The sequence below is a fragment of the Camelina sativa genome, chromosome 19 (assembly GCF_030686135.1).
Source record: "Camelina sativa cultivar CO46 ecotype springtype chromosome 19, ASM3068613v1".
Classification (NCBI taxonomy): domain Eukaryota; kingdom Viridiplantae; phylum Streptophyta; class Magnoliopsida; order Brassicales; family Brassicaceae; genus Camelina; species Camelina sativa.
In genome coordinates this window covers 1797146-1821460 of record NC_141898.1, presented here as the reverse complement: position 1 = coordinate 1821460, position 24315 = coordinate 1797146, and the positions used below count along the sequence as shown (strand labels likewise).

General features: G+C 38.3%; 5 protein-coding genes and 2 pseudogenes across 7 annotated transcripts; 5 read left to right on the top strand and 2 right to left on the bottom strand.

Moving 5' to 3' along the window:
- Positions 1 to 1489: 1489 nt before the first annotated feature.
- On the top strand, positions 1490 to 3226 carry LOC104764110 (mitochondrial import inner membrane translocase subunit TIM23-3 pseudogene; annotated as a pseudogene). Its single transcript, XR_015591587.1, has one exon. The product of XR_015591587.1 is annotated as a mitochondrial import inner membrane translocase subunit TIM23-3 pseudogene (transcript).
- Positions 2265 to 3176, bottom strand: LOC104764109 (putative ribose-5-phosphate isomerase 3, chloroplastic). The gene has a single exon (XM_010487561.3). The coding sequence runs from the start codon at positions 3174 to 3176 to the stop codon at positions 2349 to 2351; it is 828 nt and encodes a 275-aa protein (XP_010485863.1). The 3' UTR covers positions 2265 to 2348.
- Positions 3227 to 3372: 146 nt separating the features above from the next.
- On the top strand, positions 3373 to 5375 carry LOC104764108 (PITH domain-containing protein At3g04780). The gene is made up of 8 exons (XM_010487560.2): positions 3373 to 3575; positions 3760 to 3846; positions 4153 to 4276; positions 4443 to 4491; positions 4584 to 4641; positions 4736 to 4782; positions 4879 to 4956; positions 5102 to 5375. The coding sequence occupies exons 1-8, from the start codon at positions 3537 to 3539 to the stop codon at positions 5148 to 5150; spliced, it is 531 nt and encodes a 176-aa protein (XP_010485862.1). The 5' UTR covers positions 3373 to 3536; the 3' UTR covers positions 5151 to 5375.
- Positions 5376 to 6040: 665 nt separating this feature from the next.
- On the top strand, positions 6041 to 7682 carry LOC104764107 (small ribosomal subunit protein uS2y-like). Of its 2 annotated transcripts, none has more exons than XR_015590560.1 (4): positions 6041 to 6229; positions 6506 to 6768; positions 6863 to 7061; positions 7144 to 7682. XR_015590560.1 is itself a non-coding variant. In XM_010487559.3 (4 exons), the coding sequence occupies exons 1-4, from the start codon at positions 6067 to 6069 to the stop codon at positions 7345 to 7347; spliced, it is 825 nt and encodes a 274-aa protein (XP_010485861.1). In that variant the 5' UTR covers positions 6041 to 6066; the 3' UTR covers positions 7348 to 7682. The 2 variants fall into 2 exon arrangements, 1 of the variants encoding a protein (XP_010485861.1); XM_010487559.3 differs by having other exon boundaries at positions 6867 to 7061.
- Positions 7683 to 10661: 2979 nt separating this feature from the next.
- LOC104764106 (uncharacterized) lies at positions 10662 to 12884 on the top strand. Its single transcript, XM_010487558.3, has one exon. The coding sequence runs from the start codon at positions 10927 to 10929 to the stop codon at positions 12757 to 12759; it is 1833 nt and encodes a 610-aa protein (XP_010485860.2). The 5' UTR covers positions 10662 to 10926; the 3' UTR covers positions 12760 to 12884.
- An 8-nt stretch (positions 12885 to 12892) lies between these two features.
- On the top strand, positions 12893 to 15015 carry LOC104764105 (pentatricopeptide repeat-containing protein At3g04750, mitochondrial pseudogene; annotated as a pseudogene).
- A 279-nt stretch (positions 15016 to 15294) lies between these two features.
- Positions 15295 to 22528, bottom strand: LOC104767329 (mediator of RNA polymerase II transcription subunit 14). Its single transcript, XM_087503017.1, has 8 exons — positions 21995 to 22528; positions 20190 to 21215; positions 19676 to 19773; positions 19424 to 19598; positions 18588 to 19344; positions 17495 to 18507; positions 16372 to 17390; positions 15295 to 16269 (listed from the first exon to the last, which is right to left on the bottom strand). The coding sequence occupies exons 1-8, from the start codon at positions 22211 to 22213 to the stop codon at positions 15465 to 15467; spliced, it is 5112 nt and encodes a 1703-aa protein (XP_087359143.1). The 5' UTR covers positions 22214 to 22528; the 3' UTR covers positions 15295 to 15464.
- Between the last annotated feature and the right edge of the window lie 1787 nt (positions 22529 to 24315).

Here is a 24315-nt window from a genome sequence, read left to right as displayed (position 1 = left end):
ATAATAGTTGATGCTTTAGATGATCTAAGTTAGATCCACTCATCCACATCAAGCACCGTAAGCATTGTGACTAAAACATGTATTCTTTATGGATCGTTTATGAATTTTCTAAACTGTCGTACTCGTGGACACATAATTCTTCGCCACTGTCCAACTCACGGTTAAGTCTTATCGATTTAAATAATTACGGAAATAGAACAATACTTATCCATCTAATCCACTCATGTGTCATGAGTCATGTCATTTCATTGAGATTACAATTACATTATTTACAGGCATGAAGTTTTTGTGAATAGCGTTGTCCAGTATTTTTAAATACTATTTATAAAATCCTTGTATATTTCCATTAATTATAAGTTCCCATTACAGTTAATTCAGATCTTATGTATTTCAGATCGTTCTTCATTACAATTCAGGATAGTTCAACTAGATGAATCTAAAATAGACATAACTTTTTGGTGTAAGTAAGTAATAGACTGTGTTACTGTTATTAGTAGTAAACCATAGTCCATAGATTAGATACATCAACATTTAACATAGTGGTACCCAACAACGTATTGAAAGATTTAGTCGCTCAAACTCATTGGCTGAGAAAACTGATAAATAACAAATGTAATTGACTAAATCATATCTTTGTGTATTCATAAGCACAATATAAAAATCGTTAAACAAATACTTCTCTATTGTTTCAAATCCATTTTTCATTTCGTAATAAATTTCTGTCTTACTTCACACCCACTTATTATTATACCATTGCCTTCTCCATGAAACTATTTATTCTAGAACTTTAGTAGTTTAGGGCAAAGGCAAACCGCGTGAGCATATTTAAAACCATAGTAACCACGTCAACGTGAAATCTATTTTTGTTTTTTGTTCTTTTTAAAAGGTCGGCAACAAATTTACAGAGATGTTCCATCCTGTATATGTATATTAGTTTTATATGTATCTCAGAAATATGGAATCAAATTGCAGGGATGTTCATTGTTCGATCCAATCAATTGTAGCTATATCCTCGTCTTGTCTTTTCACCATGGCCATCATGGGTGTGTCCTATATGGAAATAAATAGAATTGGACGATTTGAAAATACATACTTTATATGAACATATAAATAAAAGGATTATGGTCGAGAGGACAATACATTCACTAATTTTTTTAAAATACTATTGTTCCGGTTAAGCTGATTGATTCCAATTATTGGGATGAAACAAATGTATTTTTGATAATCCGGTTAAGCTTACTAAAAATAACTCTTCAAACAAAGTAATATAGGCCACGTAAGATAAAGAGAGTCCATAAACTAAAAGCCCAATATTAAAAATTTAAAGCCCAAAAGCTTAGAAAAATATAAAAGTTTTGAACTCCAAATTTTTCGGATTGTCCCCAAAGTTATTTCCTTTTCCTGCTCTTGACGCGGAAGTTATAAACCCTCACGTTTCATCCTTAAACCCTAAGCCTAAGACCAAGAAACGCAGAAGCTCTCTCTGGTAATGGCGGATCCGATGAACCCTAGCACCGGCGGTCAACAACAACAGAAGTACCGTCAGTACAATCCGTACGACGATCAAATCAATCTTCCGTACCGTCAGATCTACGAACTCCCAACTTCGCCTGAGTTTCTCTACGAAGAAGAAGCTACGAAAAAACGCTTGTCATGGGGTGAGAACCTCACCTTCTTCACCGGGTGTGGTTATGTCACCGGATCGGTTCTCGGAGCCGCCAAGGGTGCAATTGATGGGATCCGGGCCGCCGAAAGGGGCGAATCCCTAAAGATCCGAACTAATCGGATTCTGAACTCCGGCGGACTCGTTGGAAGACGCGGCGGGAATTGCTTAGCATCTCTAGGGTTGATATTCGCAGCTATGGAGAGCGGTGTTACGCATCTGAGAGACGGAGACGACGGTTCGTTGACTACTGTGATCGCTGGTTTAGCCACTGGTGTCTTGTACAGAGCTGCCTCTGGACCTAGATCCGCTGTGGTTGCCGGAGTTGTCGGTGGAGTTACGGCTTTGGCGGCGGTTGCTGGGAGAAGCACTGTCAAGCGATTCGTACCAATCTGATGATTTGCCTCAATCTCTCAAAGGTTAGGGTTTAAGAATTAGAAGAGGCTTTTAGGCTATTAAGTGAGTGAATCATTGCTACTCTATTTAGGGTTTATGAATTATCCTCTGTATAAAAAAAAAGTTGACATTTTTTATTTATTGATCTAATTGCCCAAATCCGATTCATTTTTATTTTGCTGATCTTGTTGAATGAATGCAAATCTAAATTGAAATAATCTCACATAAACTCAATTGGTAATTTTACAAAGGAGAAAACTTTAAAGATTGAATTTTTTTGGAACCTCACTCACTTGTTCATAACTTCAACACCATTCTTACCGGCGATAATAACAGAAGTAGCCATTCCAAGGAACAGACCATGCTCCACCACTCCTTGAAACTTGCCGATCTCTTTCGCCGCAGCGAATCCATCCTTTAAAGGATTCTTAAAATACAAATCAATAATGTAATTACTGTTATCAGTCACATAAGGCTTCCCATCTCCATCAACTCTAAGCTTAGCATCGCATCCAAACTCCTTAAACAGATCCTGCAACCTAATCAAGTTAAAGTTCCAGCAGAACTGAACCACTTCAACAGGCATAGCTAACCCACTTCCACCGAGTCCTTTAACGAGTTTTGTATCATCAGCCACAACGATAAACTTCTCAGCAACAGCTTCAACCATTTTCTCACGGAGTAAAGCACCTCCACGGCCTTTGACCAAATCAAGATTCGGATCTACCTCGTCAGCTCCGTCAATAGCGAGATCGATCCTCGGATGCGTATCTAACGCAACAAGTGGAATCCCTAGCGATCGTGCTTGTTCTTCTGTTCGTTTCGACGTTGGGATGCCGACGATATCGTAAAGCTCACCGGAAGAGAGAAGTTTACCGATCTGATCAACGGCGAATGCTGCGGTGGATCCAGTTCCAAGACCTAGAACCATCCCTGGTTTAATTGCTTCGACAGCTTTCTCCGCCGCGAGCTTCTTTAAATCGTCTTGTGAAAGCGCGACAGACTGAGCCTTGACGGAGAATGAAACAGAGGTTCTAGGAGAAGAGCCAGTGCGGAGGGCAAAAGAAGGAGTGCGTAGCGTAAGGTGAGATGAGGAAACGAAGGATAAGGAAGCCATTGGAGTCAGAGAGAGGATTGAGAGTGGTTGGAGAAAAAAAAACAAAGGTTGGGTTTTTGACTTTTGAGTGGAAGAGGAATGTCATAAAAAGTTTTGGAGTTGGTTTGAGGGTATAATTGGAATATTGCTTTTAAGGTTGTTGTTGTTGTTTTTGGGTAGGTGAAGATAAAAACCTGCTGATTCAATCAGAGTGTTTGATCGGACGGCGCCGTTTTGGTTTCTTTGAGAACAGAGTTATTATAAAAAGTCTTTTTTTTTTTCTTGTGTTTCGTGGAGAGTCTAATTATTTTCTTCCACTTTCTCTCGATCTTGAGATTTCTTTGAAAAGAAGACAAAAAAAAAAAAAAAAAAAAACTCACGATGTCCGCCGAATCAGCTAGCCAAATTCCAAAGGGACAGGTGAGTATACCAAGATTTCTTATGGGGTTTTTTTGAAAAAAAAGGAATTCAATATTTGGGTAGGTAGATTATATTTAGGGTTCTTATCTGTGGTTTCTGTGAATTTGGATTATTTCGAATCTTGGCTCGAAGTTTTTTAGATTTAATTCTTTCAAGTTTTGGTTGTTGTGTTTTTTTTTTTCAGGTTGATCTGCTAGATTTTATTGACTGGTCTGGTGTTGAATGTCTGAACCAAAGCTCAAGTCACTCTTTGCCCAATGCTCTCAAACAGGTTCTTCTCTTTTTTATAGTTCTTCTCTGTCTGTATACAAGTTTGTGTTTTGTCTGAGTTCTTGAATCTGCTTGTGTTTATTATATCTACAGATACTTGTTTGGTAGTTCATGTATTAATTGTTATCTAGTATTAATTTTATGAGATTAGGTATAGATGATTGAGTACAAACTTGGATTTTTATGAAGTTTATATTATTGCGTGCGAGCCTGATATAAAATTATAGCTTTTGACTTTTTTAATAACTGATTCTGTTGGTTCTTTAATGACCTGAGAATGAATGATTTAACATTGTTGTTCGTGTAGGGATATAGAGAAGATGAAGGTTTGAACTTAGAGAGTGATGCTGATGAGCAGCTTTTGATCTATATTCCTTTTAACCAAGTTATCAAACTACATTCCTTTGCTATCAAAGGCCCTGAAGAGGAAGGTAAAATCGATGTTCTATATTTAAAGCATATGTAGATGTTCATTACTTTTAGTCTTGTCTACAAGTACTTCTTGTTGCTGAACTGGAGACGGGAATTAGATTTGTGGGGGTGTTTCTTGCTAGTTGGTAAGATTTACCTGATTTTTGTCTTTTAATTATTCTTCAGGTCCTAAAACTGTAAAGTTCTTCTCAAACAAAGAGCACATGTGCTTCAGGTAATGTCAATTGTTTCTTACGTGCATCTATCTAACAATTTGATTATCACGATAAAAGCTCAAGACTCTCATGGGTCTATTAAACTATACAGCAATGTCAACGATTTTCCTCCAAGCGACACTGCTGAACTAACTGAAGAAAACCTTAAGGTAAGATATTTCTGAAATCTAAACTCTTTATTTATTTGGTGACATGTTCTGGTGATGTATCTGTCTTGACACCTCTGTTCAAATCCATTTACAGGGAAAACCGGTTGTCCTTAAATATGTTAAGTTTCAGAATGTTCGTAGGTAAGGTTTTTACTTTTTACTGTGCTCTGTGTATATATAATGCTACTAAGCGAAATCACAGATTGTTCTAACCTTATTATATATATTTGATTCAAGCTTGACGATCTTCATTGAAGACAACCAATCGGGTTCTGAGGTCACAAAGGTTCAAAAGATTGCTCTCTATGGTTCAACGTAAGTCTCTGACATCTTTTTTTGTCCAAGTTTGTTATAAATATGACCTGCCTCCAGAGTATATTGGGCCTAAGCTGTTCATATTTCTGGTATTTTTTAAGTTGCAAAGTATTGGGCACTTAAACAATTATGTACAAATCAACAGGGTGGAGACGACTGATATGAAGGGATTGAAAAAGATTGAAGATCACTGAGCAAACAACAAAAGTGGTTTGATCATATGATCACATATCAATTTGATTTCTAGTGTTCTACTGTGGTTTCTATCTTTTTCAATTACTTCTTTTTTCAAGTTTTTAAATTAAAATAGACCAGAACTTGCGATTGCCTATTTGCAGAGGACTGCAAAACGAATGATATGTTCAATAAACAGTTTGAAAGTTCCTCTTGCAAATTATAAACAGTTTGGTAGGACTCAACTTCTCTCTTCATGTGTTTTTCTATTCTTGTCTGTATTACTGATAATTATATTTAGAGGGACAAAAAAAATACATAATTTTACGAAGCAATAACAAAAGTCAAAAGTAAAATTTGATTGATGATAGAACTGGGCATCAAATCTTAACAAATAGTGGAAAGGGATAAGATCGTGATACTAGTACTATCTTTCCACTTTAATCTCTGCACGACCACCTTTTCAACCGTATAACCTCGTACGTGACAAAACAACATTCTCAGTCAATCTTCCCATGAACTTTCACACATTTCCAAAATCTTTGTTTATTTCCATAAATGTAAAGATAGTAGTACGATTGTATTCTTTCCGTAGCGCATTGATCAGCATTCTCACGTATCTTCGTCCGGATAGTAAAAGAAACAATTCTTTGACGTCTCGATGTAGACCAAGTGCCGGTCCAATGTTTTTAGATTTTTTGGATGCCCTTATGCACTACTAAATAATTGGGCCTTTTTGTTAATGTAAATTTTCTTAACAACTATTCGCCCAAAAAAAAGTGCTTAACAATGTCAGGCCCGAATGACCCATTTTTCTGTTTTTGTTTTGGGCTATATCGTTTTTACCCTTTTTGGCCTTTTGGGCCTTGCAAACCCTAGCTATTTATTTACTTAGTGAAACACACTATTTAGGGTTCTCCGGAGTAGAGAGAAAGAATGACAATACAAACGATGGCGGCGATCGGAGGAGCTACGGCGGCTGGTCAGCTCTCGGAGAAAGAAGCTGATATTCAGATTATGTTATCAGCCGATGTTCACCTTGGTACCAAAAACTGCAATTATCAGATGGATCGTTACGTCTTCAATAGACGCAACGACGGTAACACTCTCATCTTTCTTCCAAACTTCATTGTGCACATAATTGTATATATAGACGCAACGTTTCCACGTTTATCTATTCTGTATTGATCTCGTACCTTTCGACTTGATAGTTTCTCCATTTTCCATAGTTTTTGGGTATGTAAATCGAGAAACCAATCTCACCTAGACCTTTGCTTGGGTTTGACGTTAAGCTTCTGTATTCATCGGGTCTTTTGATGTTTTGAGCTCTTTTGGCTATTGTTTGTTTCTAAAGTTTCGATTTTTTATTTCTCAGGTATTTACATTATCAACCTAGGAAAGACACGGGATAAGCTTCAGATGGCTGCTAGGGTTATTGTAGCAATTGAAAACCCAAAAGACATTATTGTTCAATCAGCTAGGCCTTATGGGCAAAGAGCTGTCTTGAAGTTTGCTCAGTACACTGGTGCTACTGCTATTGCTGGAAGACACACTCCTGGTACCTTCACTAACCAGATGCAGACTTCTTTCAGTGAGCCAAGGTTGTTGATTCTCACCGACCCAAGAACCGACCATCAGGTAAAATTGATTTGTTTATAACTTCTCTGTTTTTAATCAAGTTTGTAGGTTTAGGTTTAGGTTTTGCTAATGCTGTTTTGTTTTGTGTTGCCAGCCAGTTAAAGGAAGGTGCTTTGGGAAACATTCCAACCATTGCCTTCTGTGACACGGATTCTCCAATGGGGTTCGTAGACATTGGTATTCCTGCTAACAACAAGGGAAAACACAGCATTGGTTGCTTGTTCTGGCTTTTGGCTCGTATGGTTCTCCAAATGCGTGGAACCATTCGTCCAGCTCAGAAATGGGATGTCATGGTAAAGTCGAGTATCCATATCTTTTTAGAGTTCTCTTTCCAACAACACCTAACAAAATCTTGACTTGTTTATGTTGGTGTAGGTGGATCTGTTTTTCTACAGGGAGCCTGAAGAAGCAAAGGAAGAAGGGGATGAGGAAGCTGCACTACAGACTGATTTTAGGTTGCCTGCTCCAGAATATGAAATGGTTGGTGGAGACCAATGGACCACTGCTCAAAACCCTGACGGCGCATGGCCTGGTGAAGCCCAACAGCCGATTTCAGCTGCACCTGCAGTTGGCGCTTAGTAATTCTTGATAGTTTAGCTCAAACTCGATATAGACATGATTTTTTTGTTCTTAGTGAGAATTGGAGAGGATTAGGATTTAGGACCATATTGGTTTCTGTTTTACTTTTCTTGCTTCGTTGTCTCTTGAGAAATAGAGACCATTAGTATTATTAGGTGCCTTTTTGCCGGTATTTCCAAGTTATTTTACTTCAGTTTTTTTTCATTATATTGAACTATTGATGATGAATCTTCTACTATATTAAAAGTTGTTTTTTTCAACTCATGCAAAAAAAAAAAATCAATGTATGATTCTCCTTACAATGAATTGAAATGTAAAATCGTGCATTACTTCATGATCAGATATCAGTATATTTATAGTGAGGTGAGGTCTAATGTCGTCACATTAAATTAGACCCAATCAATGTAATTAATGTGCTGTGTTTTCCAACAGTGGTTTTTTCCTTTTCTTAATGTTGTCAATGGTCGGCCGTTAATATTACCACCGATTGCGACATTTTACCTTATCAGTCAAAGCTTAAACCGGAAACCAATTTCACATTTACTTCCATTTTTTTTTGGTTTTACACTTTAGTCTTTACAAAATGGCCTTCTTTCTATGATGATGCCAAAGTCGAACGATGGATGAAGCGAAGGTTCGTGACTGAGTCTTGTATAAAACTAATCTTTATTTTGATATGTTTGACCTTTATTATTTCTTATATGATCATTTACTAATATATTTTCTGTCGAAAAAATATTTAGATTAGCTAGCTATTAGAGCATTTTCAATGATATTCTATTTTTTACTTTATAATAGAAATCCTCTATAATAGGGGTGAGTTTTACTCCAACCCACTCTAACTCACTTCTATTTTCATCTCTAAAAGAAAGATTGATATTTTTTCCTCTATTTATAGAGAACCCTATTTTTTCCTACAAAAAGTACCTCTATATATAAAGGAAAAAATAGCAATTTTTATTTTAGAGGTGAGTTGGTGTAAAACTCACCTCTATTATAAAGATCTCTATTATAGAAGAAAAAAATAGGGAAAAAGATTAAAGATGGTCTTAACTATTTATAATTTACTAATGATTTATCAAGAATGTAACTCATCATGATAATCACCAGAAATCAAATAATCGGGCAATAAAAACTTTCGATTTAATCCCATAATCTAAAAATAATGAGAATAGGTTAGTTAATCATTCACTTTTCTCGAAGATATCAAATTACTTAGCGTTGTTTAATGACTTGCATGTGATTGGGTAATAGAGGCTTGGTTGGCTAAGCAACCAACGACATATATTATAGTACATTATAATAACCAAAAAGTGGAATATAATAGTGAAAGATTTAACTTTGTTAGCCGAAAGTGAAACGGTATCTAAGTATGCGTGTATGAACTCACCCATTAATTACTTAACCGTGTTCCAAAATTTCTAACCAAAAGAATTTAAATAAACTATGCTTTTCATCATCACATTTTTGCAGTCTTACAGTTCATGGTTCACATGCTAACACCATCCTTAAAGATTAAACTACTCTAATTGTCATATATGATGATGCGAAGTTGCGAACTATAAAGAGCACTTTAGAGGGTTATTAACTTATTATACATTATAGAGAGTTATTATTAATAATTTTCTTCTGGAGCGAAAGAAACCCTAATGCAATATCTTTTTTTTTTTTTTTTTTTTTTGTGTGTCTCTCTTCTCTTGTATAGAAAGGTTGACAATTCGAACTATGTTGCGCACTGATGAAAAAATGACATATTATTTGGTTCAGAACATTCATGATAACTTCATTAAACGTTGTGACAATTTGCGAGTGATTAATTACTAATATCACTGACAGTTTGTGATATAGTACAATAGATCATCAACTTATGTTCATGTAATGCAAACAATGACGATCCTCTTGTTGCATACGCATTTAAAATAACAGTGTTTGGTTCTTCGATGAGGTTTGCATGTGACTGGTAACTTAAGAGATCCGTGTTAGTTAACTTGGTGTGCATGTATATAGCCTTGGATGAAAAATAATAAATCTTGTGTCTAATATTTTTCACTTTCTAAGTATATAGTATTAGAGAATGGTGTTGTATCTGTCAGCATGCGTTGTCTTTAGGCGTGACAATATTCAATTTGCATCTTCTTTTATCTGTAATTAATAACGGGACCACAAGTTCATGTTCTCACTTTTGCAACTCCCCAAATGCTTTCTTTGTTTAAACTTACAAAATACTTACTAAATCGTTTTCAAAATGTAAATATTATTTGATCTTTTCACTTTTCAATTCAAAATTCAAACTAAAGTTCTCTATATTTTTTTACAAACTGCAATATTAATAAGTTAGAAATTTTACATTGTCAGTCGGAAAAATCTGTATGGTATACTCTATCAGTTGATAGTATGTTAATTTGTTTTTCCCATGTGTGAGAAAGTGAAAAATACATCTATAATGAAATGGAAAAAAACATATAATACAAAAAAGTAGATGAAAATGGTTGTATTGGTTAACAACCTAACATATGTAAACATGAATCATTACCAATTAAGCTTTCTCTTTTCCCTTGAAAATAAAATTATAGACACGTGTATCTTAATAATTTTGCCTTAATCTTCTGAGGAACCAAACACTGAAAGTGTTAATGAGAGAGCTTAAAATTCACATAAATAATTAAGACCGACTAGTAAACATATATAACTACAGTTTAAGAAACGTATTATGTATTATAGTAATGTTCAAATAATGATTTGATCAGTCACACAGATCACACTCTTAATTAGGCTTATTTCTGTATACTACTATATATATCCTCCTCCTCTCTCTTTCTCTCTCACTACTCACACGAGAAACAAGAAACTAACACAAAGCACATACACAAATCCAAGTATAGTCGTATTTATGTATGTATACCATGTACCAGTAGCAGTTAAGCTGCCAGCATGATCTTGTCTTCCTCTCTTAAGTTTCACACATATATATATATATATATATATAATCAAGTAAATTAGGATTTTCTATATTTCTTGTTCTTATATAAAGATTATATGATCGTAGCTTAGAGAGAGAGAGACTAGGTCATGCTGGTAGCTTCACCTGCTAATGATTGTAGCATGAAGAAGAAGAAATGCTGGTAGCTTCACCTGAAGAAGAAAGAGGGTCTCATGTAAGCGGTATAGAGATTAATTGAGCAGGTAACCTTTATACACACACATCTACAATAGGCTTGAATTACACGATCGAATGTAACCTTATTACAAACGCCGCCGTTTTGTGTCAACGTAGTGTCTTTTGTGAGTTTGACAAATGTCACTGAAGTACGAAAGTACAAAATTGGATTTTGGGGACTCAGTCTCTTATCCTCAGGAAAAATATTTAAAGGGTTGCATTGAGAGATTGCAAAAACGAGTGGTGGGTGTTCCTCTGCTCTGTTTTTTCCCCACTTCTCTCTTCAAAAAATCCTAACTTTTCGCATTATCTCTGCCGTTTTGCGTCTCGATTCTTGTCTGAATTCCCCAATTGACTCTCTGTTTTTGCCCACAACAGTATCCAACTATCTTTCCATGAAAAATCGAGACTTTATCTAGAAGATGACTCCATTCTCCTCTGAACTCGTTGGTTTCACCATCCCTTTCTACTCCAAAACTCAGAAACACGGTTCAAATCCTTCTCACGGACTGCTGCTACTATCTCACAATCGAACCGCCCTCTTAAGCTTCGCAAACTCTAACCCTAACCACGACAATGTTCATAAATCCTTTTCATCTTCAGGGGCGAGAAACCTTCAAGCCGCCACAACACAAGACGCTACAGTTCCCACGGACCGAAGACAACAACAACAACAACAAACCCATTCACATTCTCTCGGGTTTAGAGACACCCAGATGCTCAAAATCTTCCATCGATCATGCCGTTCAGGGAACTACATCGAGTCTCTGCACTTACTCGAGAGCATGGTACGTAAAGGTTACAATCCCGATGTGATACTCTGCACTAAGCTCATTAAAGGTTTCTTCACTCTAAGAAACATCCCGAAAGCTGTTAGGGTTATGGAGATTCTCGAGAAATTCGGACAGCCTGATGTTTTTGCTTACAACGCGTTGATTAATGGGTTTTGTAAGATGAATCGAATCGATGATGCTACCAGAGTTCTTAATAGGATGAGAAGCAAAGGTTTTTCACCAGATACTGTCACTTACAACATAATGATTGGTAGTTTGTGTAGTAGAGGCAAGCTTGTTCTTGCTTTGAAGGTTTTGGATCAGTTGTTAAGTGATAACTGTCAACCAACTGTGATTACTTACACGATTTTGATCGAAGCAACGATGCTTGAAGGCGGAGTTGATGAAGCGTTGAAGCTTTTGGATGAGATGTTGTCTAGAGGGTTAAAACCGGATATGTTTACTTACAACACAATCATTAGAGGAATGTGTAAAGAAGGGATGGTGGAACGCGCGTTTGAGATGGTTCGGAATCTTGAATTGAGAGGTTGTGAGCCTGATGTGATCTCTTATAACATCTTGCTTCGAGCTCTTTTGAATCAAGGGAAATGGGAAGAAGGAGAGAAGCTTATGACTAAGATGTTTTCAGAGAAGTGTGATCCTAATGTTGTGACTTATAGCATTTTGATTACTACTCTATGTCGCGATGGAAAGATCGAAGAAGCGTTGAATCTGCTTAAGCTTATGAAGGAGAACGGGTTAAGCCCTGATGCTTATAGCTACGATCCTTTGATCGCTGCGTTTTGTAGAGAAGGTAGGTTAGATTTAGCTATTGAGTTCTTGGAAACTATGATCTCGGACGGGTGTTTACCGGACATAGTTAACTACAACACGGTTTTAGCTACGTTGTGCAAGAACGGGAAAGCTGATCAAGCGTTGGAGATTTTTGGGAAACTAGGAGAAGTAGGCTGCTCACCGAACTCGAGCTCTTACAACACAATGTTCAGCGCGTTATGGAGCAGCGGAGATAAGATCAGGGCGTTACATATGATATCAGAGATGGTAAGTCACGGGATCGATCCCGATGAGATCACATACAACTCGATGATCTCGTGTCTATGCAGAGAAGGGATGGTTGATGAAGCTTATGATTTATTGGTTGATATGAGGAGCTGTGAGTTTCATCCATCGGTTGTTACATACAACATTGTGCTTTTGGGATTCTGTAAAACTCATAGGATCGTTGACGCAATAGATGTTTTGGAATCAATGGTGGGAAATGGATGTAGGCCTAACGAAAGTACTTCTGCTGTGCTCATTGAAGGCATTGGATTTGCTGGATACAGAGCAGAAGCAATGGAGTTAGCTAATGATCTTGTTCGAATCGATGCCATTTCTGACTACTCGTTCAAGAGATTGCATAGGACTTTCCCTTTACTTAATGTTTTACAGAGATCATCTTCTCAGTCTTTTGGTCATTAATAAGTGAACATGTTATGTTGTTATTGTTTTTGATGTCTGTGACCTGTGATGAATCAGAAGCAGACATAACCTATTCATTTAGTATTGTATAACTAAAAATAAAAATAAGACTACACTTGAAATAATGTTCGTTAGACCATAAGCTTTCTATGTTGGGTCGTCGGGTAATTCGATTGTTTGCCACAGAGACTGGGAGAAAGAAGACATGGGATCCAGTTCAATGCCTTCAGCTGAAGCACCAATCTCTTGTTCTGCTCGAGAATTGCAATTCCAGGAATCAGTTCAAGCAGGTTTTGGCACAGATCATGCGTTTCAATCTCGTCGGCGATACGTTTCCCATGAGCCGTCTTATCTTGTTCTCGGCGATCACATATCCTGAGAACATGGACTTGGCGAAGCTTCTGTTTCTTCATTTCACTCCAAACCCAAATGTTTTTGTTTACAACACAATGATCTCTGCTGTTTCGAGCTTCAAAAAGGAATGCTTTGGTCTGTATGGTTCTATGATTAAGCACCGTGTTACTCCGGACAGGCAAACGTTTCTCTACGGCATGAAAGCTTCGAGCTTTCTGTCGGAAGTGAAGCAGATCCATTGCCATATCATTGTTTCTGGGTGTTTGTCTCTTGGGAATTACCTGTGGAATTCTCTGGTTAAGTTATACATGGAGTTGGGAAGTGTTGGTTTTGCAGAGAAGGTGTTTGATATAATGCCTGAACCAGATGTCAGCTCTTTTAACGTTATGATTGTTGGTTATGCCAAGAAGGGTTTTAGTTTAGAGGCTTTGAAACTTTATTATAAGATGGTTGGTGATGGTATTGAACCTGATGAGTATGCAGTGTTGGGGCTTCTTGTTTGTTCTGGTCATTTATCAGATATTAGGCTTGGGAAGGGAGTTCATGGTTGGATTGAGAGGAGGAGACCAGGTCATTCATCTAATTTGATTCTGACCAATGCTCTTTTAGACATGTATTTCAAATGCAGAGAACCTGGTCTTGCTAAGAGAACTTTTGATGCGATGACGAAGAAAGACATGCGCTCTTGGAACACCATGGTTGGTGGGTTTGTTAGGCTTGGAGACATGGAAGCTGCTCAGGCTACTTTTGATCAGATGCCCAAAAGGGATCTTGTTTCTTGGAATTCTCTGCTTTTTGGTTACTCGAAGAAGGGATGTGACCAAAGAGCCGTTAGAGGATTGTTCTATGAAATGTTGATTGCAGAGAAGGTCAAACCAGACCGTGTTACTATGGTTAGTTTGATAAGTGGTGCAGCAAACAATGGAGATCTGAGCCATGGAAGATGGGTGCATGGATTAGTGATCCGTCTGCAACTGAAAGGTGATGCCTTTCTGAGTTCGGCTCTGATAGATATGTACTGCAAATGTGGTATCATTGAGCGGGCTTTCGTGGTTTTCAAGACAGCTACCGAAAAAGATGTCGCCCTATGGACATCAATGATTACTGGGTTAGCCTTCCATGGAAATGGCCAGCAAGCTCTGCAATTATTCGAAAGAATGCAAGAAGAAGGGGTGATGCCAAACCAAGTCACTCTGCTCGCTGTCCTAACAGCTTGCAGTCATAGTGGACTCGTGGAAGAAGGGCTACACGTTTTCAACCACATGAAGGAGAAATTCGGCTTTGACCCTGAAACTGAGCATTACGGAAGCCTTGTGGATCTGTTGTGTAGGGCAGGGAGAGTAGAGGAAGCTAAAGACTTAATGCTAAAGAAGATGCCAATGAGACCAAGTCAGTCAATGTGGGGATCAATCTTAAGCGCTTGTCGGGGAGGTGAAGACATTGAAACCGCAGAGATGGCTTTAACAGAATTGCTTAAGTTGGAACCTGAAAAAGAAGGCGGATACGTTTTGTTGTCAAATTTATATGCCACCGTTGGACGATGGGGATATTCAGACAAGACAAGAGAAGTAATGGAGAGTCGCGGAGTAAAGAAGAGTGCAGGATATAGTAGTGTAGTTGGAGTAGGTGGAATTCATAGCTTTGTGGCTGCAGAGAAGCAAAACCATCCAAGGTGGTTGGAGATAAAAGGAATATTGCAGCATCTGCATGATGAAATGGAGTCAAAAAATTGGATCTCTTGGACTTGTTGGTAAAGTAGATCAATTAGCCATCTAAGCATCTGAGAGAGCATGCATCATAGAGGATCTTTATCGACACAAAGTAAAGCGTGATTTCGCAGTTGAAAGCTCCCACGAGAACAAACGCCGGTGCTGGTTGGCTTACTGTGTGTGGATAAAACAATCATCCTCCTTGAAAGAGAGATCGCTTCATTTGGATCAACCTTATCATCAGTCAATTCAACAATATCCATAAAAAAGTTCTGTATTTGAAGATGATGTTAGCGAAGGAAAAGTTGTAAACTCAAGAAGCCGTATCTAATGTTAATACTTATTGTCACATACTTGACTGTCAATGTGAATTTTTCTGAACTTAAGATCGTTATTATTTCTGAACCTGCTAATGTTTTCTTCTTTTGTCAAATCAATAATTTCTCTCTTTTGTCTTTGATTGGTAACAAAATTGAGACAAAACCTCTTTATACTGGAAAATTCAAAGGCTACAACTCATTGTTTCTAAGTTCCAATAGACGGAAAAAGAAAAGAAAAGGAAAACCAAAAAAAAGTCGGCATATTACGTATGTACAGATTAAGATTTAACAATTTCCCAAAACTGACAAGAATTTTACTGCTCTATATGGTAAATTCCTTTTGAAGAGTGTTGTTATTGTTACCATCTCTGAGAACTTGAAGACATAGATGCAATGTTCTCTGGACACTATCTGCAATCAACTTGAGTTTTCCTTGTGTCAAATCTCCTGCAGCTGAACCATTGACTTCCACTGTACGACTCACTCTCTGTTTACATTTCTCCCAGTCATCAACTCGTTGCCAACAAGCTCGACCTCCATGACTTCCCTCCATTCCAAGAAACGTCAAACTAGAGTTTTCGCCAAATGTGTATCTTAACCTAACCGATACACAGTAAGGTAACCACGCTGCTCCTCCAGCTGCGTTTATATGGGGTATCAGCGCAGGATCAAGAACGACCGTCAACGCAAAGTCAACCGTATTGTGTGGCCGGTCATAATGGATATTGCTTTTAGCTGCACAATTGTTGTCTAAATCTGTACCGGAATGATTCTCTAGACATAGCTCGATCCGAGGCCTCTGTGCAGGTGCAATCTCTCCAGTTTGTTGTGATTGGGATAATCCTTTTTTCCAAGCTATCAGTTTCAGAAACTCTCTTAAGACCGATATGGGTAATGTGAGCAGGGTTATAAAAGAGGCAACTCTTGAAGCATCGTAAGGTTCTGATGCAACACGGCGGCTGAAATAGTCACAGATTTCTCCAATCTCTGACTGGGTTAACTCCTCTTGAGCAGCAGCAGAAGAACCGTTTTGCTGCTGTTGTTGCTGCTGGTGATGGAATCGCCTTACGCTAAGGACTTGAAGAAGAAGCTGAACCCTATGGACACTCACAGCAAATACATAGCCACTACAAAAAAAAAAAAAAAAAGGACCACGGTTAAGCATAATCTGACTAATGTATCAATATAATCACATGTATGATTTGCTCAAGTTTCTTGGTTTGGCTTACCCAACAAAAAAGCGCAAGGCTGGTTGTTCTTGGTCTAAATTCAAGAGAGCGCCTTCATTATCCTTCAAGATTGAACCTAAGATCTCTCTTAAGAGATCTGGTAACTGAGCAAATAGCCACAGTACTCCAAGATATTTAAGGATACCACGCAAAACCTTTTTAAGAGCCACAAGAGGAACCCACCCTCCGCCATAGCCACCATCGTCACCCAAACCAATAATCGCTGTGTTTAATTCGCCTCTTACATGTGCTGGCACAGCAGTGCCTGGTGTTCTACGCACAGGCAATCCTGAGCCACCTACTAAAGATCCTGAAGCAACACTAGCTACACGATTCATCGCCGCTCTTGACATTGCACTAGAGGGGGAAAAGTTAACTCTATTCCCACCGTTAACCGTTGGGTTTGCACTGTTGGGATTTGCTGCTCCTTGGCTACCCGTCAAATTCGGTTCTAAACCGTTTAATTCTTGAGCAACATGTTCCATGATGAAAGGTCTGAACTGGGGACATGGCAAGGAGCCTCCAATAGATGCACCACCCTTGGGTGGAGTTGCTGGTTGCAACCAGACTTGATCTCCAGCAAAGCATCTCATGTCCACTGCAAAACGTTTGCGGTATATGATTCTTATCCAATAGGGTCCACGGAGTACTACAGAGACATCAATGGGCAAGAGTGAGCTTGGAACGATTCCAGGTCCACTTCTCCCTGCAGCTGCTAGCATTGCAACTCCATGGAAACTTCCACCGAGTGGGCTTGCAGCAGAAGGCGCAACAGTATTTCCTGAAATTGTTGAGGCAGACTGGCCAACAGCATTAGCAGCTGCTAGAGATGAAGGAGTTTGTTGTATCTGATTTGACTGTCTTGAAGACGCTGTAGCGGGTACAACAGGCATGCCAGTAGTAGTACTAGCTCTGGCAGGGCGAGTAGCGGCAGCTAATGCATGCAAAGGCCCAGCAGTAAGGCGAATGCAGTCCAATAGAGATTCTACCTCCGCTCCATTTATGAAATCCTCCAAGAACTGTACAAGAATAACTCATAATGAGAAAAGGTAAATATTCATAACCAGTAAGAATATATATATCCCCTGAAAAGAGTAACTTTTAAGTTGTGCAAACAACTCACCTTCGTATGCGGCCAGAGTTGGTCAGGGGATACATGCATGGTGCATCCATCTTTACCTGATTCCCACTCGACAACAAAGCGCGCCAAAACGCCTGAACCAAAGCTAAACCACAGGCTTGTTAATCCTACTGCCTCAATCTTGAAGGCTCTCCATCTATCAACTGGCTCACCACTGCCTTTCCCTCCAGCCGGTCCTTTAATAGCAGGAATACCAGCGCATTCTTCGGTTTTTTCATCTGGCTTTATACCAAGTAGTTTCCGCATACCAAGAGAGAACATTCTAGCATTTGAAAGCCTCTGTATGTCCGCCACAAGATTCTTTATACTATCGGCTTCTACAGATTGATAGCTCAGAACTACACCTTCAGGGTCATAACGGATATGGGAATCAACATCAGATGAGTTCGCAATGTGAACTTCGCCTCCCCACGGTGTAGTTTTACTTCCCTTCTGAAGTTCCCAGAGATCCCTGAAATGTTGGTCATTTATTTTCACATCCCAACACATGCTCCCAGGTCTACCAAGCTGCAAGCATATATGTTGCCAGGAATCATTTTGAGCAAATGGAAGACGGAACCATATATCTGAAAATGCATCTCTAAGTCCCACTTCCTCAACATATTGAATATCCAATGCGTCCATCTGACTTGTTAGTTTGGCATGTTTTATGGACAGCGAAGAATGCCTGACAACATGAAGAAGAGCATAGACAAAAACGCTTGAAGGTGCATTACCCTTGTTTGCTTCAGCTATAAGATTCCCATAGCTGCATCCAATAGTTTTTGTTGAAGTTGTCATGGCAGTGGATAAGGTCTGTGATGCAGGGCTCCAACTCTTCACTAATTCACTCTGTGATTCAGAGATTTTTCTTCTCTTATTGGGAGTAGCTACACCTTGCACTCCTTGGAGTGATGGGATCAATCTTAGCAAATCTGAAACTGAACGTTTCCGGGACTTCTGGCCTTTTCTCGACAAAAGACTATCAGACGAAGTTGCAAGATCAGCAGTTTGAGCTGCAAATAACATAAATTAGGAATTCCGATATTGTGAAAGTTCAATGAAGGGAAAAATAGGCTATGGAAAAGGTTCTTACATACGGGAAGAGGTGACAATGAGGATTCAGTGACCAATCCAGAGCCTGACTCGTAGACTCCATTCCCAGTAGATAGGGATGGAGACAGTATCATGGATAACTCCTGCTCAGATTTGGAGATGGCTATCTTCTTCATAGCTGAACCTTTACCAGGGGGAATTGATAGCATATTAAAAGACCCAGATTGTAAGGGACCCTGCAGATTATACAAGGAATCTGAATGATAGCTAGTCAGCATTGGATCTTTTCCAAGGCCGTTAACAACAGAGAAATTCTTGAGAACTGAACCATGCCCATCACTTGAGACCAGAGAAGTTGTCTCTTTCTGAAGTCCAAAGACGTCATCTACGATGCTAGAGAAACTCAACTGGCTTCCACTCATTTCTGCCAAAGCCTCGTCAACCAATCCAGGGTGACGGTGTCCAGATGCTTGATTTATAGCCTCAGTATCTGAGAATGAAGATACAAATTTAACCACATCGGATGTAATCAAGTTAAGATCATCTTCGAGAATCCGTATCTGCCCAATATCAATCTTCTTAACTCGCAATATATTGCTCGGATCATTGAAAGACTGAGGTTGTCCTGAACCATCCATTTGAGTCTCCACTAATTTGAACAATGGTGTGAAGTCCTTCTCGAGCTCCATGAGCAAGAGGTGAGTGCTTTCACAGTCGGGGAATCCCAAAGTCAGAATGCTTGACCCATCCAAGAGGCTTTTAGGAACTTTGCTTATACCAAAACCATGTTCATAGACCTGCATTAAACAAGAAGGTCAATACTCACAATTCCAAAAGTGAACTTGAAACAACAAGCTGAGGCAAAGATATTACTACCTCAAGACCCAAAAATTTGCCAATGGCAGCAAAAAAATGCAAAATGCTTTTGCTTCTCATGTTGATGAAGGCGTCAACTGCACTTATACTTCCTTGATTTAACGCATCTTCAAATTCTTCCAAGATGGAGGGGGTCAAGATACTCTTGGATGACTGAAGAAGAAACCGACCAGACCTGCAATCATTAGTATATAATCAGAAAGGCCAGGATAAAATAAGATATTTCTCAATATAAAAATGTAAATAATATACCTTATATTTATCCCCAGAGTGAAAAATGATGATCCATAGGCTCGGACACGTAAGACCTCTGGCTCTACTTGTTCTTTAGAATCTACCACGGTAGCTCCCTAAAAGGAGGAGAAAATTCAACAAAAAATTCAGATCGTCAATAGTAAGAGATATATGGACTGAGCTAAAAGAAGCTAGGCCATAGAACATGTGCATTGTAGAAAATTCGCTACTTTTGACAACTGAAATTGTGCAAAAAGAATATAGCTTATCTAAACCTAAGTTCCACCATCGCTGAATAAACTTGCAATTAAAGCTTAATGTCATGTTCTCTAGCATGAAACAATGGAAAAATTAGTAAGGGATTTATCTAAACACAGTGGTAAGCGAACAACGTATGCATCAGAAAACAGAAATCTGGCTATTGACATTCAAGAGAACTTCCAACTAGTGTTAAAGTACCTCTAACCTGGGCTTAAACTGAATTTTCAAAAACCAAAATATCCATATTAAGCTAAACTCAACTCTTTTTTACCTCAATACCAGGCTCATCCAGGAGGGCCTGAAGAATGACGTCACTAGGAGCTCGGCAAATTCGAGCATTCCTCAAAAGCTCTTTTTGAATTTCAAGAAGACGGGTATATCTATTACAGCATATCGCTTTAAGCAGAAGCTTTTCCACGTCAATGCAACTCTGATCGAGGGAAAACTTGGCTTCCTTGCTAGTAAGTGGGTCAATTACAAATGTGCTGTGGGAACACTTAATCTGGAGATCTGACCCTGGTTCAATTTTAATGAATGGACCAGAATTTTTTTCGGAGTCGGACCAGTACATAAGTTTCACTCCTGGCGTTCGAAGACTAACAGAATCTGCCTCTCCTTCTTGGTTCGCCGGTGTGGTGCCAGTATCCGAAATTAAGTCGAATCGAATTGCATCTTTCCATCTCCCCTGAAGATGAGCTCGGACCTGCCTTATGACTGTGTCCATGACAATGGCAACGCACAGCTCATGGAGCACCGTGTATAATATTGTGAATGGATTTTCTGCCACAGACATTCGACGCTCTAAATCATCTCCAAGTATATGCCGTCTTGTCACTTCGAGTTTTATGGGGCCACTTCTTTCACCAACAAGCAGATCCAAATGCAATATCCTCCACAAGGTTAGGTGCCCACGGTAACCAAGAGTAACAAGAACCTTAAATTCCCCGTCGACGGATAAGGTAACTGTACCTTTAGAAATTTTCACCTCTGTTATTTCTTTTGGAAGTGTGATTTCGAGAAGTTTGGAACGTACAAGTACCTCCAGCTTTCTTAGAGCTGGTTTCTGTTGATGCTCATCCAAAGAGCTCTGCATTCCCACATCGTCTAGACACTTTGGCAGGCGCTGATAAGAACCTGTCAGCAAAATTTCAACAGCAGAGGGAACGTCATAGACAGGAGCGCGAGCTTGTTGTAGACCTTCATGCATGAAAAACAGTGCATCCGCAGCTTGTGTGAAGCATATATCATGAGCTGATAAAGTGCTCTCAAGGTCTTGAAAGTAATTTATAAGAGGAACCTGCAGCCAAAGAGGTGTAGCCAAAAGTGAATAAGCGGCTAAAACAAATTTTCGAGTACTTACTCTGTAACAATAGTGAGCACAAGCAAGCATCAATAATCAAGAAAATCTTAAAACTTTAAAAAATTGGAACGTTGATCTTAAAGTAGCTGCCTTATAATTTCACAAAGACACTAGACCCCAAGTTCTCTTATAATATGAACAATTAACAGAATGTGAAGTTCCACCGAACTTTGTCTCTAACTAGCACAAAATCTACAAAACAGTAGAGACTACATAAATTTAAAGGTTAGTCTACGATTTTCCTACAAGATGCACCAACCGAACAGTATCCTAAACAGTCCACTGATGGTGTATATGGAGAAAGTGAACTAAACCAAGGGTAAAGTTCTTAGCTTTTATAACACTCCGTAAGCAAGCAGCTAGAAAACTAAACTAACACTAGAAGTAAGAAAGGCTGCAACTTTATGAAAAAACTTTGGCTCAATCAATAAGCCAGAGTTATTAAAAGAGATAACTTCATAAAATTGCAACGAGACACACATACGTCAAACAGTGGCACGAATGGGATTGCACGTTCAATGCCAATCCATCACTTGTAGAGAAAAAAATCCCACTGAACTAAATTCAAAACTATACTAATATCTTAGATCTTAAACAATAACCCTAATCTTGCAACATATCAGATATTCCAAAATCCAAGAAAGGTTCCAACTTTTCACTTGGAGCAACAAAAAAAAAAAAAAAAAAAAAAGGGATTGGGAGAAAGAGAAACAAACCTGTTTACACCACTTGGCGAGAGCATTGAGGCGGAGCATACGTTGCTTAGTCTTAACGACATACTTGAGGATGCTAACCTTCTTATCAGTATCAGAAAGCTCCGTCGTCTTACACTTATCCACAAGTTCCTTAAAAGAAAGGTACGACTCCCCTGCGGCTCGACTAACAAGAGCGGTGAAATCCACCGTCTTTTTCCCTGAATCCGCCATCGCGGACATTGAAACAAAATCCCCACCGCCCGATTCAGAAACCTGGGAGATCCACAATTCGAGAAAAATTAGGGTTTTTTTTTCTTTGGTTCTCTCCTCCGGCTTCCTCCCCACCCACGACAAACCAATACGCGCACAAAGCTTCTCTCTTTCCAGCAAATCGGATTTGATTCGGACAAGAGAGAAAGAGAGAAAGAGAGAAAAGGGTTTAAAATTGAAAAGGCGGAGGAGGAGACGAAGGCAACGTTGAAACGGACTCTGAAAGAATGAAACAAATCAAAATCGGCTTAAAGCAGTTTTTTTCCTCTAAAACGGTGAAAATCTATTTTTTTTTTTGTGGTGGGTCTCTCTTTTATCCACGTAAGCGGTAAGTCACTATAATAATAACTGTCCATGGTTATTTTATTTTTTACTATTGAATCAGACATTAACCATCATCATCATTCAAAAGTTAATCTGTACTAGTATAAGTTTATCATCAATGCATATTACTCTCTCTAGTAAGATTATGTAGTTGTTGATATTGGCCGTGTGATCGGTAAAAAGGCTAAACATTTTTTCGTAACTAATCCCAAGAAGCACTTTTATCTTATCTAACTCATGCTTAGGAAACTGTAAAAATGTCAATTTTGTTACACAAAATAAACATCCAATTTTTCAATTAGTAAAAAACCAATTTGAGATTTTGGTATTAGGCTTCTAATCGTTATTCTTTTTACCCACGAAACAATAGTAACAGACTATCTAGTAGAAGGGTTTTGTGAAGTTTGAATGGGTAGCAAGGCCTTACTCACTTGTCCAACTGATTTATATTATGTTGGGCAGCAAGTAGAATGTTTTATGTATATTCTTCGATTCCAATGCCAAAAAAAGGCCTAGCCATATATATGTATTCTAAAAGTTGTCTATAAAAGAATTTGACAAACTTGTCTATAATTTTTTTTGTGTATTTTTGATTTTATTAGTTTATGATTATTTTTTTTGTCAAACTAGTTTATGATGTTTAATTGCAAATTATTGGTGTTAGAAAATTACTGTATAGAAAAATGTTTTTCACTTCCAAGCAGTATTGGAAAAAAATGACACTTAATCTATTGATATATTATACTTATCGAGTTCATATGCATAACTAAAAAGCTTTTGACTACTTTGTCCAAAAAGGACTACTTATAAAAGAATTCTATAGGTCCATTTTCTACCAGTCAATTCAACATTCTATCGTAATCTCCTTTCAAGTAAATAACAATTAAAAATTAATATAGCTTTGATTTTTGAATAGACCATATTATACATTCCTTTCATAATTATTTGAACAAATACACACACGTAGGTTTATGCTAATATTCATAGCATGTTGTGTTCGTAAGCAACATGAACATGACGGTTGGGAAAATAATTGGGTATCCACGAATAATGGGACATGATATCCCTTGTGATCCTCATCAGATCGTTCCTACGCATGTCCACCCTAACATCCGGTATTCCGGTGAATCCGTACACTCGGGGATGTGAAATATCACACAGATGTCGACACGGTGGTGGCGCGGTCCGTTTCTATGAAGATGTTAATATAATTGGGTCTACTTATATCAACCAGTTCCCATGAATAAATCTATGGTTTTGCTTGTGTTTCACTTTAAGGCTAAGCCATGCATGTTATCCTATCGTGTATGCATTGCATTACATATCCTGATAATACAATAGACCTATAGACAACCGATGAAATGTTTATCATTCAGTTTCTTCGATTATTTGCTTAGCTGAATTAAAACAAAAACTAACACCAGCATTTTGTTGTTAAATAATAATAAAAATTATAAACTAATACTCAACCAAATTCCAGAGTGAATATCTTAATCAAAGCTAGTCATAGTGAATTACAACTAATATCTTGCACTATGGATAAGAATTGTTTTTCTCAATCTAATTTTGACAAGAAACATAATTTTGGTAGTAGTGTGTCCAAGCTGAACCAAACCATCGTATTCATATGGACGAAGACGTGAGATGGTTATTAGTTATTAGTAGATGCGAACGTTCAGGTATAAGTTACATACCCGGGTTGAAAGAAATCTTCTGAACGATTTTTGAAAAAAATACTATTATTTAAC

Excerpts from the sequence above, each read along its gene's own strand:
- LOC104764107 (XM_010487559.3), top strand. The coding sequence starts at position 6,067 with ATGACAATACAAACGATGGCGGCGATCGGAGGAGCTACGGCGGCTGGT. Across the intron at positions 6,230-6,505 it reads CTTCAATAGACGCAACGACG|GTATTTACATTATCAACCTA; the intron begins GTAACACTCTCA and ends TTTATTTCTCAG. Across the intron at positions 7,062-7,143 it reads CTCAGAAATGGGATGTCATG|GTGGATCTGTTTTTCTACAG; the intron begins GTAAAGTCGAGT and ends ATGTTGGTGTAG.
- LOC104764109 (XM_010487561.3), bottom strand. The coding sequence starts at position 3,176 with ATGGCTTCCTTATCCTTCGTTTCCTCATCTCACCTTACGCTACGCACT.
- LOC104767329 (XM_087503017.1), bottom strand. The coding sequence starts at position 22,213 with ATGTCCGCGATGGCGGATTCAGGGAAAAAGACGGTGGATTTCACCGCT. Across the intron at positions 21,216-21,994 it reads TCGCCAAGTGGTGTAAACAG|GTTCCTCTTATAAATTACTT; the intron begins GTTTGTTTCTCT and ends CTTTGGCTGCAG. Across the intron at positions 17,391-17,494 it reads AACTCTGGCCGCATACGAAG|TTCTTGGAGGATTTCATAAA; the intron begins GTGAGTTGTTTG and ends ATTCTTGTACAG.
- LOC104764106 (XM_010487558.3), top strand. The coding sequence starts at position 10,927 with ATGACTCCATTCTCCTCTGAACTCGTTGGTTTCACCATCCCTTTCTAC.
- LOC104764108 (XM_010487560.2), top strand. The coding sequence starts at position 3,537 with ATGTCCGCCGAATCAGCTAGCCAAATTCCAAAGGGACAG. Across the intron at positions 4,277-4,442 it reads CAAAGGCCCTGAAGAGGAAG|GTCCTAAAACTGTAAAGTTC; the intron begins GTAAAATCGATG and ends ATTATTCTTCAG. Across the intron at positions 4,492-4,583 it reads AAAGAGCACATGTGCTTCAG|CAATGTCAACGATTTTCCTC; the intron begins GTAATGTCAATT and ends TAAACTATACAG.